This window comes from Magnolia sinica, chromosome 13 (assembly GCF_029962835.1).
Source record: "Magnolia sinica isolate HGM2019 chromosome 13, MsV1, whole genome shotgun sequence".
NCBI lineage: Eukaryota > Viridiplantae > Streptophyta > Magnoliopsida > Magnoliales > Magnoliaceae > Magnolia > Magnolia sinica.
In genome coordinates, this window is record NC_080585.1 from 6775981 (window position 1) to 6793035 (window position 17055).

Sequence of the window (17055 nt, forward strand, 5' to 3'; positions counted from 1 at the left end):
CAATAGAGGGAAAACCAGGGAAAAATTTTGCTGCTGTTGAAACATTCCAAAGATCTACTTCGATGTTTAAATGCTATCTAAACCTTTAATAAGGCCAAACATAAAAAACTTAGCTTAATATAAAACTTTGTGATAATACAAATGTTTCAAAAGGTTATCATTGAATTCCCACTGTTTTCTCTCGTGCAACCCACTTGAGTTTTGGATCTACTTAATTTTTAGTTGCGCATGTGATAGAACGAGGTCTCGAAATGAATGGATGGATTAGATTTCTAATAAACGTTACAGTAGGCCTTACTGAGTGAGATATCATTTTAAGACATCCAACCAGAAATTAAGTGGATCCAGAACTCAAATGAGCCACACTAGAGGAAGCAGTGGGAACTAGTGACCACCGCTTGGATCATTTATATGGCCATCAAGTTTTATATCATATTGATTTTTCAACCTTTTCACCTTATCCTAGTCGGATTGACTTTATAAAAGGTTTGGACGGCAAATAAACATTAGGGGCCATTTTGGCCGGGTTGACTAAGAGGGATTAGGAGGGATGAGATGGTAAAATCCTGAGATATGTGCCAAACGAGCCAAACAAACCCGATGAACTTGTCCTGGGATATGGTAAACTCATGAATCTTAAACCAATCTGCTGACATCACCATCATTACCTTAAAATTGATCCTATTCCTCCTAATCCCATTCAATCGTGCCCAGGGTGTGTTTGGTTAGACGGATTAAAAGGGATTGGAAGGTAAAATCCTGGGATATACCCGGCGTTCCAAACAGACTCCGTGAACTTGTCCCAGGATATAGCAATCCCATGAATCTTAAACCAATCCACTGACACCACCATCGTCACCTTAAAATCCATCCCATCCCTTCTAATCCCATGGGAACCGTCCGGCCAAACAGGCCCTGGGTAGATTCAGTAAAGCTTCAACGGTAGTAAACTTTTCTCCCAATTTTCCTCTTGCATGGCTGCCTTGAGTTTTGAATACACCTTATTTTTTTGTCTCATGTACTAAAATGATCCGAAAATGATGGATGGCTTCTAACAACATCACGGTGGCCTCACCTAATATCTTGGAAAGGCTTTGGAAGGAAATCCTCTCCCCAATAAAAGGGACGGAATCGTCCACAACACCTGCTTTACCGCGGTCGCGTAAACCACACAAGCTTCGTGGAGCCCACCATGTTGTATGTGTAAAATCCACTCCGTTCATCAGGTGACAACAATTATTTTGACTGTATCAAGGAAAGATGAACCTATTGAAAACTCACGTGGGCTACATCGATGGGAAACACTGTAAAGTTGCGCCTAAAGCCTCTAAATTTACATAGAGTGGCCCGTATGAGTATATTATTAGGCTGATTTTTGTATTTTATCTTCATCCTGGGTAGTTACACCTGATGAACGGGTTTGATGAAGAATACACATTATGGTGGGCCCATTTTAGTTTTGCATCCCATCCTCATCATTTCATCTGGTGTGGGCCATATTGGCTGTGGATGTAGCTGAATTTTCGGCTCAGGGCTTAAAATAAAAAATAGAACTTGATAAACATAGTGGATTTTACATGTACAACATGGAGGATCCTACAGACTTCGGTGTTTTTAATAACTTAAAAAACAGGGGTATTGTACAATATTCCAGCACAAAGAAAAAGGAGATACATGACCCACTACGACAAAGACAGCATAAGAACGAGATGTTGGATGCATGATCGCAGCCGTCAAAAATCTCGTATTTAACCGAGAAGCTTCCTCGAGAGAAAAAGTTAAGAAATTCCGTTCTACAAATATCCCATCTGTCCTTCCACCCAAAGAAAAAAAAAAAAACACCGCTTTCTTGGGTCCTATCTCTCTCTCTCTCCTGCGTTGATTGAGAGAAGATGCTGCACTGCATCAAGGGCATCAAGGATGCAATAATGGGGAACAGCCGCGAGGAGACCGGTGTGAAGATCAAAGGGTCAGTTGTGCTGATGAAGAAGAACGTCTTGGATTTCAACGACCTCCATGCATCTCTCCTTGATAGAATCTACGAGCTCTGTGGAAAAGGAGTCTCCTTTCAGCTTATCAGTGCAGTTCATGGCGATCCAGGTTAGTTTTCTTTCCCTCCTGTTTTTCACGGGTATTCTGAAAAAAAGGAAAAAGAAAAGAGATTTCCTTCTACTCTCGCATCTTCACCGTAAACATTACACATGTCCGCTGCAATCTAGGAATCCTGGCCATCCAATCAGCAAAATCTTCACCCATCATTTGGATCTCTTAAAAGGCTCATTCAGGCTGCTAACTCACTGCCATGATAATCTGATGGCTGAAGATTGGACCATGGTCCCACACGTGATGTCCCACCAGATCAACGGTTCGGATTCCCTGAATGTGTACCGGACAGACCGGCGGTGCTGAAGACTAGAACCAGCAGTCGGCTGATCCCATTGGCTAAGGGCCTGTTTGACTTTTCAAAGCGGGTGTAAATAGCCGGTAAATGGGTAATTATTACGCTTTCGTCCCCTTTGAGAATCCATCGGACTTTCGGCTTTGGAATTCGAAAATACCCGATCTACGAGGTATTTTAAATTCGAAAATCAACAGGCCATAAAGATAAAAGCTTCTGTGATATGGTGGAGTGTGATGGATGATACTTAACGAACTTAGAAATTGCTTAAGTGACGTAAAGTAATTCAAATTAAACCGTCCAAATTAAGGGTGGTAATTTAGATCTATAATGAACCGAACATTGTATTTATTTTATTATCTGACTATCAGATGTCGGGGATTTTATTTGACAGTTAAAAATAAAAAATCCAATGGCCTTGTTTCAACAAACAAATGTCCACCCACGATTCAAGAGGTTAAAAATTGCTCAACCAGTCTGGATTTCGGCTGTGGGTTCCATAATATATTCAGTTTAGCTTGAGTTTATACAGGCCACGCGTACCATTTTTAAGTGCCAGCGTATCAACAGTCATATCACCTGAGCATAAAAAAGATGTCCATTACACCGTTTTTAAGTGGAGAAAATTATCACTGTAGATGCTACCTTTTATCCAGCGTCTTTTATGAACAGTGAAAAACTTACCTTTCAAACTTAGACCTTGTACGTACGTACAGAGCATTTGAGGACGAAAATACCGTTGTCCGTACGTATAGTATAAGGTGAAAAGCAGGGGTATTTTCGTCCTGAAATGCTCTGTCCGTACATACAACGCAAGGTGTAAGTTGGGAAGGTAAGTTTTTAACTCTTCAGAAAAGACGCTGGATAAAAGGTAGCAGCGTATGTAATTTTCTCTTTTAAGGTGCCAGCTTGAGTTTATACAGGCCACGCGTACCATTTTTAAGGTATGACTAAGTACCTCGGAAGCGGATTGACTGTTACACCGGGGGCAGAGATATACCTGTGCCTGAGGCTGTGTGGGCCCAAAGAGATGTCCGTGACAAATCAACTCTGTCCATCCGTTTTGAAAGAGCACAATGGGGACAGAAATTTAAAAGTCAGGTACATCCAAAACTCGTATGGGCCACGGAAAATGAAACAGTGGGAACGGAATTGTCATAGTAGAGATTCGATGCATTTGGAATAAAGCAAAGACAATAATCAGGTGGTCCAGCCTGACTTGATCTATCACCAATTTATAGTTTTATACTAGCATTTTGCATATACAGATCTGAAGAGTGATCACATACAACTCGGTTGTAGAGTAACTTAACCTACGAGTAACTAGGGGTGTACATTGAGTTGAACCGAGTCGAGTTGGCCTCAGCTTGCGCTCGGACACCAAGCACACTCAGCTCGAACTTGGCTTGGCTCGGTAATTGAGCCAGCATCTCCTGCTCGACTTGGCTCAGTCATCAATCGGACTAGTTCAAGCTCGAGCTTTTGAGCTAAGTTCAAGTTCGATTCGAGTATAAAAATAGTATTCGATTCAAGTGCTTACCAGCAGGTAGGGTAGGCAGCAGCCAAATTGTCAAGTGGTTGCTGTTGGTTGGGTGGGTTGCTTCTCATCGAGCAACGGTGACAACGAACGAGTAGAGAGAGACGGAGGGCCTCTGCTGGTCAAGCGGTGAGACGAGGCAGAAAGAGAGAGGCACAGTTGGGTTGCTGGTTGAGCGGGAAGAGCAGAGGGAGTTGCTGCAGGGTGAGCTGGTCGCTGGTTGGACGAAAGCAGAGAGAGGAAGGCACGGAGTTGGTCGTGGTCGGGCGAATTTTAATTTTTAAACAAATTGGGAAAATAGACAGGGGAGGAATGACTATGGTTTTTTAAAGTTTTTATACCTACCTAACTGAGTTGAGCCGGTTCAAGCTATATATCGATTTAAGTCGAGTCGAGCTGGGGCCAGCTCAAACTTGGCTTGAACTCATTTTCGAGCTTTAAAAAACGGCTCAACTTGAATTGAACTCAGCTTCGAACCGAGCAGATTCAAGCTTTTTCGAGCCGAGTTGAGTGAGCTAACCCAGGTAGCTCAGCTCGTGTATACCCCTGTGAGTACCCATTTGATCAATACTTTCTTTTTAGATAATGTTATCAACATTGTTTGGATTGCATGATGAGAGGTTCTAATCTATCACATGTGTGCCTCATATCCACATCCAAGGTCAGTGTTACTTTCAAAGTGCATTCAACCAGCTGCAATTAGCTATTCTTAAGTCTCCCATACATGAAATCTAGTTGTATGATTATCCCATTAACAGCTCGTTCCACGTGAAATCTGATCCGCTTATTATTTAACCTCTGAAAATTATGCAATTGGGTTTTAATATTTTTAAAAATCATCATCATATTAGATAACGCTTGATTGTAATCAACATATGTAATAAAAATGTAAACCAATTTAAACATGTTTTCTTTCACTTGATAGATCAAAGCGCATGTCATTGATCAGGTTTACCTTATTGATGCATTCCATAGAGAGAGAGAACCGAGGGAAGCTCGGAGCGGCTGTCTATCTGAAGGGGTGGATCCCGACATTGGCTCCAATCCAAGCCAGTGAGTCCGCGTTCGAGGTCAGCTTCAACTGGGAAGAAAGCATGGGCATTCCTGGTGCTGTCATCATCAGGAACTTCCACTACAGCCAGTTCTTCCTTAAGACTTTGACACTAGAAGATGTCCCTGGGGTGGGCCATGTTCACTTCATCTGCAATTCATGGATCTACCCATCTAGACGTTACAAGTATGATCGGGTCTTCTTTACCAATCAGGTATAAATTATAATAAATAGGTTTTTTAAATGTGGCCCACTTGCTTCACGTCTATGATTCCAATTACAATCGCCATAAAACGGATGGCGAGATGTAATGTATTTGCCTAGAAATGTGGCTTGCACGTGCCAATTTGGTGCATGTTTGTGACTTCAATCCCGTTTGAAGCCACAGGGCATGGATTCCCTGGACCAAAAATCAAGTGGTCCACTCATCTCGTGGGAGTGATACACTAAGATGAAAGTGAATCTTTAGGCCTTGTCTGGTTGCCACTTAAAAATGATATTATCTTATTTTAGCCATTCTCTAAAACATAGTTAGTTACTGTTAACTAAAATGAGATGAGTTAATTTTTATGTGGCTACCAAACAGGTAGTTTCTTTAGAGCATCCATTTGTGTTGTATGTAATGGCCCACCCGAAGATGATCAGATCCACCTGATTTTGGCCAGTCCATCTTCACGGTGGAGGCCTGCCTGATGACTGGCTTGGATCTCTAATACCTTTGCCTTATTAGTACATGTGAGTCACCTCCCAATTAAGTGAAGTGACGCAAATGTGTGGAAGGTTGCAGCCGCTCATCATCAGGCGATCAGACTAGATAGAATTCATAGATGCCACGTGTTGTCATCAGGTGGACCACTTAGAAGATCAATGAAAGCTAGAGAAGAATTAACCAACGGTCTAAATTCTAGTATGTATTTTGTTGCCTGCCTAATGATTTGTCCAACCTTATTTTTGAGCCATGGAACTAAAGTGGTGGGGATCATCTTATGAGTGGATTTGATTTTTACACGTGTAAATCATTTCCACGTGTGAGGCAAGAGCATTTTCAAAGTGAAAAGTAGCGAGCGCACTTTAGTACTTTAACTTAACATGCACTTATACTAGGAGTGTCCAGTTCCCTGTTTGAGCCCACGTATTTCAGATGGAATAGTCTTGGAGGATTTAAATGATACGTTACTATAGACTGTGTACTGTACACATGCGCTTTCAGTTCTTTCCAGTGGGGCCCATGGTTCAGTAATCAGACCGTTATTATGTCATGCTCCACCGTGAATGGACCATTCCCATAAAAATATCCTACAGAGGAAGTCCTAGCTACCAAAATTTGCACTGTTTGTGTTGAATGTGGACCATTGCTGTGTTTCTATTCTTGACCGTTTATTTGTGATCCATAAGTCGACAATCGAGGATTATTTTAGGGCACAGACCATCCATGGACGAATGAAACAAATCAATGGTCTGGATTACTTAATAGTGGGTTCCACTTGTCAGAATTGAAATCCGGGCGTACATTGTACAAAGCCTTGGGACCGTGCGGATTATTTAGTTATTCAACAATCAATTTAGGGCCGTCAATGGGCCGGGCCTGAATCGGCCCCCTTTCTTTAGAAAAGAAAGAAAGAAAAAAGAATCTGAAGGCTACCTTGGGCCCACTGACTTTGTTAGCGTGCTTAGCGCTTTTAGACACGTGAACAGTCCAACGATTAATCTAGCCCACCATTAGGTTTGCCCCACTTTTCAAGCGCCAGCTTGAAGATGTGTGACGATTCTGTAGTGGGCCACGTCCATGGCTGCCTGACTTTTGTCGGGTCTGGTATTGTTACCGTCCCTGCATCTGTTTCCTCATCCCATGCGCGTGCATACGGCTGCCCATCTACACGTTACCACATATGCCAACTTGGCACAAGGGTGCGGGATTCAAGCCGTCCACCAGGTGTTCCAACTGTGTAGATGGACTGGCACAAAGTCAGGTGGGTCTACTCATCAGTGGGCCACAGAAACTAATGACGGCTTATAAACAAGTGGGCCAGATTCTTTCTAGCTGCTACTCATTTGTTTCATGAGCAGCGTTCCTGATGATCCGTGGATAGGCTTAATTTTTAGATCAGCGAATGTAAATGACATGGCCCACCTAATAGGCGGCTTGGATTGAACCTGCATATCAGGTTCGCACGTATGGTGGCATGTTTAGGGTCCATAGCTCACCACAAGCAACACTACTCCTGAGGATCAACGAACTTCAGACAAATGAATTTGGACCCACCATCTTCTTTTTAACGAAACCGATTAGACGGTTCGGATTGACTGCAAAGCCCACTCACAAGGAGGTCCACATGTAAGGTAGAGTATTGTCTAGAGTAATCATGACACCCTTGTTTTTATTATTATTATTTTTCGGTGGGCCACCTTGTTATTAGCGGGGCAGATAGCTAAATTAAATTTTGAACGGCCCATGTCACTTTCTTTCGCCCTCGCAAGTGTCCTTTTTTTTCCCGCTCAATAAATGCACAGCTTTACACGGCATGGAAACGATGGAGTGGACTTTGGATAGGACGAAGAGCTCTATCGTTATTTCTTTCGTCGCTTTCTTTGATTCACGAACTTCTCTTGTCGAAATCTCGCGAGAATAAAGTACTGATCTGCTAATTCCGCATGCATGGAGATGTACACATCCACATGAAGGCACACGTGAGAATACGAACAAATGTGTGAGATCTGAGATTTCCGTAAATTTAGAAATAGTATTGATCTTCTGCTTAAAAACTCAGGTGATATAACTCCTCAAGTGGGCCACAGTTTGAAATCTTTTTCCATCCGTTCATTTATTTTGATATGCCGTGGCCCACTTGAGGCTTGAAATTACCTCAATTTTATGCAAGCTATGAACAGAGTTGCTCAGCTTATAGAAAGCTTGGTCTCCCACATTTCTCACATCATGATATATATGCCCACGTGTGGATGTGTAGGGGCTTCTACACGCATGTGGAATCATGCAAAGCTCGTAGAGTGGAGGTGAGGGTTGCTCGAATATATCCCGAGAAAATTATCACTGTAGATGCCACCTTTTATCTAGCGTCTTTTATCAACAGTGCAATACTTACCTTCCCAACTTAGACCTTGTACGTACGGACAGAGCATTTGAGGACGAAAATACCCCTGTCCGCACGTGCAATGCATGTGAAAAGCAGGGGTATTTTCGTCCTGAAATGCCCTGTCCGTATGTACAATGTCTAAGTTGGGAAGGTATGTTTTGCACGCTTCACAAAAGACGCTGGATAAAAGGTAGAATATACAGTCGTAATTTTCTCTATCCCCCCAAGTCCAATACGATGGGAGTGGATTAGGTGAGGCCCAGTTAACAGGTTAGTGAGTGAGACCCTGACCGTGGGGGCCACCTTGATGTGTATGTTGTATATCCATGCCGTTCATCAGTTTTCTCAGGTCATTTTAGGGAATGGTCTAAAAAACGAAGCAGATTCAAATCTCAAATAGACCACATAGTAGGGATAGAATGCCCAACACTTGGGCGGCATTTCTGTAACCTTATCAACATGTTGGCTGGCAAATAAACATTACCGGGAGCCAGAGGAATCTTTTAATGGTGTGTGCTCAACGACACTATTTCCTGTGGTATGGTCTAGTTGAGATTTGAATCTGCTTCATTTTTGAGACCATGTCCTAAAATGAGCTGGAAAAACTGATGGACGGCATGGATATATGAATTGGATACGTGATACATCGGGACTATATGAGCTGGATTTTAATTGGCTCTGGAGACATTTTTATAAGCCATGTATGAAGACTTTCGAGGAAACCACCTTAATCGGTGTGTTTCATCAACCCAACTGATAAAAGTCACAGGGTACCTGGATTGTAATAGATCGAGATGTATTCGAGGTAGACGTTTGCTGGTTCCACACGCGTCGGATGCATAAACATCCACACGCAGCTCATTTGTTACAATATGACACGTGTGAGATCTGAGCTTTTCATCAGGTCGTTTCACACCTAAGCTGGGCCACAACATATCAAAACAATGGATAGCTAGAAAAAGTGATAATCGGTCAACTTTATTTACTTTGTACTTTGCTTGTCCTCTTGTAAGCTTTCATCCAACGAGAATTCTTTCGTACCCTTATCATGGTGCAGATTTGTCTGTGGGATCCAGGTGGTCCACCTATGATCAACAACGAGACATTCCACCAAAGTCGCCCTGATTGGATAATCACAGCCATCTAATTAAGGTCCTTCAAAATGGACAGTATGCTTTCCGTCTATTTTGCAGGCCCTTAGCCAAATGCTCGTGATCATCTGATACAGTTTAATTCAGAGCCATAAGCAATTCTCAGTGCATCCCTCCTATTAAATGGATCATCATAGTTCGGAAATTGGGGTGGGAACCATGAACTGAACGCTGTGATCATCGTATTCTTGTGATCGAACCAATAGATGGTCCAGATGCATCACATGTCAGTATCTAATTACATGGATAGAAATTGGGCTAACATTCGTTTTAAAAAATTTCAGAGCTACCTTCCCAGCGACACACCTGAGCCTCTACGCAAATACAGGGAAGAAGAGCTGGTGAATCTCCGAGGAGACGGCACCGGAGAGCTGAAAGAATGGGACCGAGTCTACGACTATGCGTTCTACAACGATTTGGGTTCTCCAGACAAGGGCCCAGATTATGCACGGCCCGTCCTTGGAGGGTCAAAAGAGTATCCTTACCCCCGCAGGGGCAGAACAGGCCGCAAGCCCACAAAGAAAGGTGAGACTTGAACATGATGAACATCAGATCACTTCTCTGATGTTAAGTGAAATGCCAATGTGGTTCGTAGTACATGTGCCAACATGGCTTGTATGCCTATCAGGTGGGAGCCAGCCACCATGAAAATCAAGAATTTCAATTCATCATGTTGGCCAAATATTCGCATTGAGGATAAAATGTTAATAACCTTATTTCAAACCACTCAATCTCTCTTGAGGTCTGACCCATCTGATGAGTGGACCGTCCTACTTCTTTGAACTGAACTCCTCACAAAGATTTCTCAAATCCACAAGGAGAGATAAAAAATAAAAATGAATTATAATAAAATTGGAAATAAATTGATTGATGATAAAAACGAACTTACAATCCATCCTTTAAATAGTGATACAAAACCTAGAATAAGTTTAAGAATCAAACTCTAGCTTAAACTCCTTAAAATTCGTGACTTACTATAAATACTAAATTTACTATTTGTAGACGGTCATGATTTCTACTAGGTTTTTGGCAAAAAAATATCAAATGTCCTATTTGATCTAACCACGTTGTTCTCCTAAATTTTTTAAGCCTTTTTTTATTTCATGTTGGACACTAACTAAAACTAAAACTTACTTTAAATAGTAAAAACGATAATAAAATGGATTTTCAACCGTCAATCTAATGGAATCTCACAAATTCGGTGTGAGCAACTGTGCGTAGCGAGGTTAGGTGGCTAAAGTTGCTTCTCCTACCCAAATCATATATGGTACGTTAAATAACTCATTCCGGTTTGTGGTTTGTGAGATATGACTGTTTTAGTGTTCTGACAGCCCTAATCACTTCTGCCTTGGATGGATGGTCCTTCTCTAGTCCATCTTGGACACGAAAGTGTCTGTGACCCGCTCTACATCAGTTGATACTATGATGGTGCTAATCTGAATTCTCCTGATCATCTTAACAGATCCGAACACAGAGAGCAGATTGCCCCTCCTGATCAGCCTAGACATTTATGTGCCACGGGACGAGCGGTTTGGTCACCTGAAGATGTCGGATTTTCTAGCGTATGCTCTTAAGTCGATCGTGCAGGTCTTGGTCCCAGAGCTGAAATCTTTGTTTGATAAAACACCGAATGAGTTCGATACCTTCCAAGATGTGCTGAACTTGTATGAGGGAGGGATCCAGCTACCCAACATTACGGCATGCAACAGGATCAAGAACAGGATCCCCTTCGAGATGATCAAGGAGCTGGTCCGAACGGACGGTGAGCGGCTGCTCAAATTCCCAATGCCTCAGGTGATTCAAGGTACTTATGGCATTGTATGTGTCATTGTCATCCATGCATTCCCTGCCCATTTTTGAATTGTTGAAAGACATGTTTCAAACTGATTGAATTTAGTGAGTTGCAGATAAAGCAGAAGCATATAGAATTCCATGATTGAATTTAGTGAGGTGGGTCAGATTCAATTCCGGATTACAGATGTGTTTGGATCCTCAATTGAACATGTGTTTAGATACTCAATTGAACAAAATTGCAATACTATAATTCATTTTACAAGAAATGACCAGAGTGAAGGTGTCTTTGAAGTTGTAACTGCAAATTATTGTAATTTCAATTTGAGCCAATGTTGGTCATTTAGATTATATTGAATTTGTATGTTTGCTATTCAGTTCAATTGAGCATCCAAACACAGCCTAATATCTGAAACCCAAAAATTCAGGAAATTGCATTTGAGAGTACTTGGGCATATGACTGAACATCTACTCTCTTTTATGGTGGTTTATTTATTTATTTATTATTATTATTTAATGATGTAGCTGATCAATTCGCTTGGAGAACTGACGAAGAATTCGGACGAGAAATGCTGGCTGGAGTGAATCCAGTCATAATCAGCCACCTCAAAGTAAATTCATTATAGTTTAGAAACAGTTCTATAGATTCTACAGATAATCTTCCAAGGGTTTCCAATAATCTCAAATCAACAATCTTTAACTGACAGGAGTTCCCACCAACCAGCAAGCTCGATCCCGAAGCATACGGCAATCAGAACAGTTCGATAACAGCAGAACAAATAGTGGAGAACCTACATGGACTAACAGTGGAAGAGGTATTATAACTGTGCTACCGATGCATTTAACATTGGTTTCTTTCTTCTTCTGTTTTTTGTGTGTAAAGGCTGTGTTTGGATGTTCAATCAAATCGAATTGTGATAATTCAAATTGGGTCTCTCTTTCCATGACATGAGGGACGACTAGCCCCCAAATTGTGATTTCTATTGTTTCAATTCCAACTTTGAAACACACAGCATTGTATATTGAAATGCTGTCATACCACAATGAATTGAATTGATTCGATTGAGCACTGAAGTGCAACCGGAGTTTGTTTGGGACCCATTTTGCCGAATCTTGCTAACCACATTGTAACTATGCTTGATGGTCATTACAACGATTATAACTCAACTTGGGAATAGGCACTTCAAAAAAACAAACTCTTCATCTTAGACCATCACGATGCATTGATGCCATACCTTAACCGGATAAACACAACCTCGACGAAGACCTATGCTTCGAGGACACTCCTCTTCCTGAAAGACGATGGGACTTTGATACCAGTAGCAATTGAGCTGAGCTTACCTCATCCCGACGGCGAGCAACATGGTGCAGTCAGCAAAGTCTTCACGCCTGCACACCATGGGGTGGAGGGTTCGATATGGCAATTGGCGAAAGCATATGCTACTGTAAACGACTCCGGCTATCATCAGCTAATCAGCCATTGGTAAGATATGGATAAGAAAAAAAAAATCCAACCCAGTCCAAATTGCGTCCTGCTAGTTCAAAAGATTTTTGATTGGTCCTGATGTAATGTAGGTTGAACACACATGCCGTAATCGAGCCATTTGTAATCGCGACGAATCGCCAATTGAGCGTGCTTCACCCAATCCACAAGTTATTGCATCCTCATTATCGGGATACCATGAATATAAATGCCTTAGCTAGGCAGATCCTCATCAATGCCGGCGGTGTGCTTGAACACACGGTTTTCCCAGGGAAATTCTCCATGGAGATGTCTGCTGTGGTTTACAAGAACTGGGTTTTTACAGAGCAAGGACTTCCTGCAGATCTCATCAAAAGGTAACTATACTGAGCTATGGAAAGAATTTATATTTGTCTATTTCCATTTTATTAGACTAGGAATTGCAATTCAGTTCTATAGTGCATCCAAACACACCCTTGAAAACAAAAATTAAAATATGTTCAGAATTTTTAGTGACTAGAATACATTTCTTGCCTTTCAGAGGAATGGCAGTTCCTGATTCAAACCACCCCCACAACCTCCGCCTACTGATTGAGGACTACCCGTATGCTGTCGATGGGCTAGAGATCTGGTCGGCAATTGAAACATGGGTCAGTGACTACTGTTCCATCTACTACCCCTCCGACGCCTCTGTGCAAGCTGACCCTGAGCTCAAGTCCTGGTGGACTGAGATCCTTGAGGTGGGCCATGGCGACAAGAAGGACGAGCCATGGTGGCCCAAGATGCAAACAGTAGCCGAGCTAACCCAGACGTGCACAACCATCATATGGGTGGCTTCAGCCCTCCATGCAGCAGTTAATTTTGGGCAGTACCCATATGCGGGCTACCTCCCGAACCGGCCAACCTTAAGCCGCCGGTTCATGCCTGAACCTGGGTCACCTGAGTACGCTGAGCTCGAGTCGAACCCCGACACTGTCTTCCTAAGGACAATCACAGCCCAGCTGCAAACACTCCTTGGTGTCTCCCTCATAGAGATTCTGTCGCGGCATTCTTCCGATGAGGTCTATCTCGGGCAGCGGGCTACGCTGGAGTGGACGACAGATGCAGCTGCGCTGGAAGCATTTAAGCAGTTCGGGAGGAAACTGGTGGCAATTGAAAATAGAATTAAAGAGATGAACATCAACGAGCGATGGAAGAACCGGGTGGGACCTGTTAAGGTGCCATACACATTGCTCTATCCAAACACATCTGATTTTACGGGCGTCGGCGGGCTAACTGGCAGAGGAATTCCGAATAGTGTCTCCATCTAATGCTTCCTTCTTTCTGGGGATCTTGTGGTTATTGCAGTTTAGAGAAGTGAAATTGTCAGCAGTGATAGTTAGGACATGAAATTCTACTAATCTGGGTATTTGTACAGTTGGGTTCTTCCTTTGATTTCCATGGCAGTCTACAGACAATGCCAAAATCTCTTACAGGTGTTTGAGTTTTGAAAGAATTTTGAAAAGAGTCTGTTTTGCCTCCGCAGGGATTCAGTAGCTTTGGTTAAAAGTCAGTCTTGAGTCGGGGCTGAATCGTTCTGACTCGCCTGAGTCGCAGGTGTCTGAAGGTGACTCATCGAACCAGATGGTGTGCAACTGAGTCCGGGTCAACTCGGATTGAGTCTTAAAACCATGGATCATCATTTATGGTCTAACCCAGCAAATAACTTCCCACACCTATCATATGCATACCACATCCAAACCTTCAACAGGTTAGCCCCACCTTGAAATCATCCGTGTATAAAAATCAACTCATCAAGTGGGCCACACGAGAAAACAATGTCTAGTTATTGATAAATAATAAAATATCTGGTATGGTACACCCAACGAGATGTGGCTGATTTTTTCACAAGGTGTTCTCTTGATGGGGCCAACTTATTGGACGGGTGTGACAGGTAGGGCTGTCCACAAACTGGGCTAGCCCGGTTAACTCGCTCGACTCGGCCCAACCTAGAACTGAGTTCGGGCTGGGAGGGGCCATTTTCTTCGTCTTGAAACTGAGTTCGGCCGAGTTCAAACATGTCACAGTTTGGCCCGACTCGGTCCGAAACCCGACTCAACTTGGCCCGACCCGGCCCGACTCGGCCATACACACACACACACACACACACACACACATACACACACACACACGGAAACGCTCACCTGCGAACCAGTTCGTACGTACTACATACGAACTTTTTTGAGAACCCATCATACGTGATGTGAATCCAAAATCTGAACCGTTCATGTGAAGCAGCACCTCGTGAAACCCCTCGAGACCAAGTTTTACTTTGATCTAAAACTTTGATAGGCCATGAAAAATGAAAACAGTTTCCTCCCTTGATTTGCATTTCTCTTTGCTATGGCCCACCAGAATTTTAGATCAGGGTGAAAATTTGTCACAGGAGGTTTCATGGGATTCCGCATCACATGAACCGTTCAGATTAGACACCCATGACACGTGTGCAAAGGTGCGCACGTGCGTAGGTGCGCAGGGGAGCATGACTCATATATATATATATATATATATATATATATATATATATATATATATATATATATATATATATATATAAGTGAGAACACCGTCCGTCCCTTTGTAGATGGAGCAGGCCCAAAATTGGCCTGAACTCGGCCCGAACTCGCTCAATTGTTGACCGGGCCGAATTCAGGGTGGATATGTTGGCCCGATGATCGGGCCGGGGTGGGCCGGGTTTGGGCTGGGGTGTGGCTGGTGACCGGGCTGGGCTGGGTTGAGCCTAGTTCGACTCGGATCGACTCGTGTACACTCCTTGTGACAGGTTTGATGTCACACACATAAAAGGTTTGGAAGTTGGTCGTATGGTGGATGTGATCTCACTGATGGGACTAGACTTTTTGATGTAGAGTGGGTCGCAGATAATTTCATGGCCAAAATGGGCTAGAAAAGGCCCGATTACAGACGGAGGTGATCTGGACCGTTAGAACCTAAAATGGACGTATTTCACAAACTAGAATGAGTTATCCGACGTGCCATATATGATTTTGGGGTAGGGTGAGCTACTTTAGCCATTTGAACTAACCTCACTATGCCGGGATGTGCATGCCGAATTTGTGTAATACCATCAAATCGACCGTCTGTTTTAATTTCAATTTTCTATTTATAGTAAGTTTTAGTTTGAGTCATCCATTAAGCTTCAGGATTTGCGCCCTACATAAAAAGTGCTTAGAATAATTAAGAGAATCAAACGGTTGAATCAATAGGACACTACTTTTGGCCGAAAACCATGTGCAATAGTAGGAATCATGACAGTCTATAAATAATAAGTTTACTATTTATAGTAAGTCCCGAGATTTATAGGAGTTTTAGTTGTAGTTTAATTCCGAAACTTCTTTCTAGGGTTTATGTTATTATTTAAGAGGTTGTAAGCTTTTATTTTTTCATTATCAATCAAATTATTACTAATTTTATTATAATTCTTTTCTATTTTCTATCTCTCGTGGATTCAAGGCATCTCCATGAGGAGTCCAAAGAAGTTCCGTGAATTCAGAATAGTTGTCCCCTAACTGTGCTAACCTCTACACCCTCTTCCATGCGTCACCTTCTTCATTATTATTCCATATGTGATAGGCCACGTATTAATTTTAGATGCCAGCACTATACCCAAATTTATATACTATTGATTGGTAATCCAAATGATTGATGTTGTGACCCTTGTTTGGATGGATAATGCATTAAAAAATAAAAACCTCCCAAATGGTAAAAAGGATATCTCATCTTCTAATTGTGAAGAAAATACTAGCATGTTGAGTGTTTTTGATTGGGAAGCCAATCGTCCAATTAGAAAGAGTCCTAGCTCCCAACATAGGTGGATAAAATGGATGTTGATTGAGTTGTGAATATGTCACTACCCACTTCAATGGTGAGATGATGTGGCAAAATTTGATTTATTAGGCTGTATGCTATCGGTGATGGCTGAAGGGACGCGGATTGCGTCCTACCCCCGCCCGGACGAATTACCGTCCGTGCAGGGATCTGTGGGGCCCACCGGGCACTCCGCTGAAAAGCTTAAAGGCCCATCTCTAACAGCATGGGCCTGAGTACTTAAATCTTATCATGTAGTGTCACCACTCAGGTGGGTGGTGAGCTCCTCACGCACTGCATAGGGGAACAGATTGGCTACTCCCCATGCCACTGGCCCCGTGGCTGGTGGTCGGTGCTCTGTGGGCCCATCATGATGTATGTGCTTCATCCATTCGTTCATTCATTTTTGCAGATCATTTTAGGGCTTGATACAAAAAATGATAAGAATATAAATCTCACCACACCATACGAAAACAATAGTGATCAGATATCTACCATTAAAATCCTCTCAAGGCCCACTATACTGTTTATTTGACATCCAATATGTTGATTAAGTCATACAGACCCGTATGAAGGGAAAAAACAAAGATCAGCTTGATCCAAAACTTTTATGCCCCCTAAAAAGTTTTTAATGGTTGAAATTCATTCAACACTGTTTCATGTAATGTGGTCCACTTGAGATTGGGATATACCTCATTTTTTCTCTCAT

General features: G+C 42.4%; 1 protein-coding gene across 1 annotated transcript; it reads left to right on the top strand.

Moving 5' to 3' along the window:
- The first annotated feature begins 1845 nt into the window (after positions 1-1845).
- Positions 1846-14002, top strand: LOC131222595 (probable linoleate 9S-lipoxygenase 5). Its single transcript, XM_058217733.1, has 9 exons — positions 1846-2100; positions 4911-5200; positions 9514-9754; positions 10692-11033; positions 11546-11631; positions 11728-11835; positions 12199-12503; positions 12596-12859; positions 13024-14002. Exons 1-9 carry the CDS (start codon positions 1893-1895, stop codon positions 13790-13792), a joined length of 2613 nt encoding a protein of 870 aa, XP_058073716.1. The 5' UTR covers positions 1846-1892; the 3' UTR covers positions 13793-14002.
- The last annotated feature ends 3053 nt before the right edge of the window (positions 14003-17055 follow it).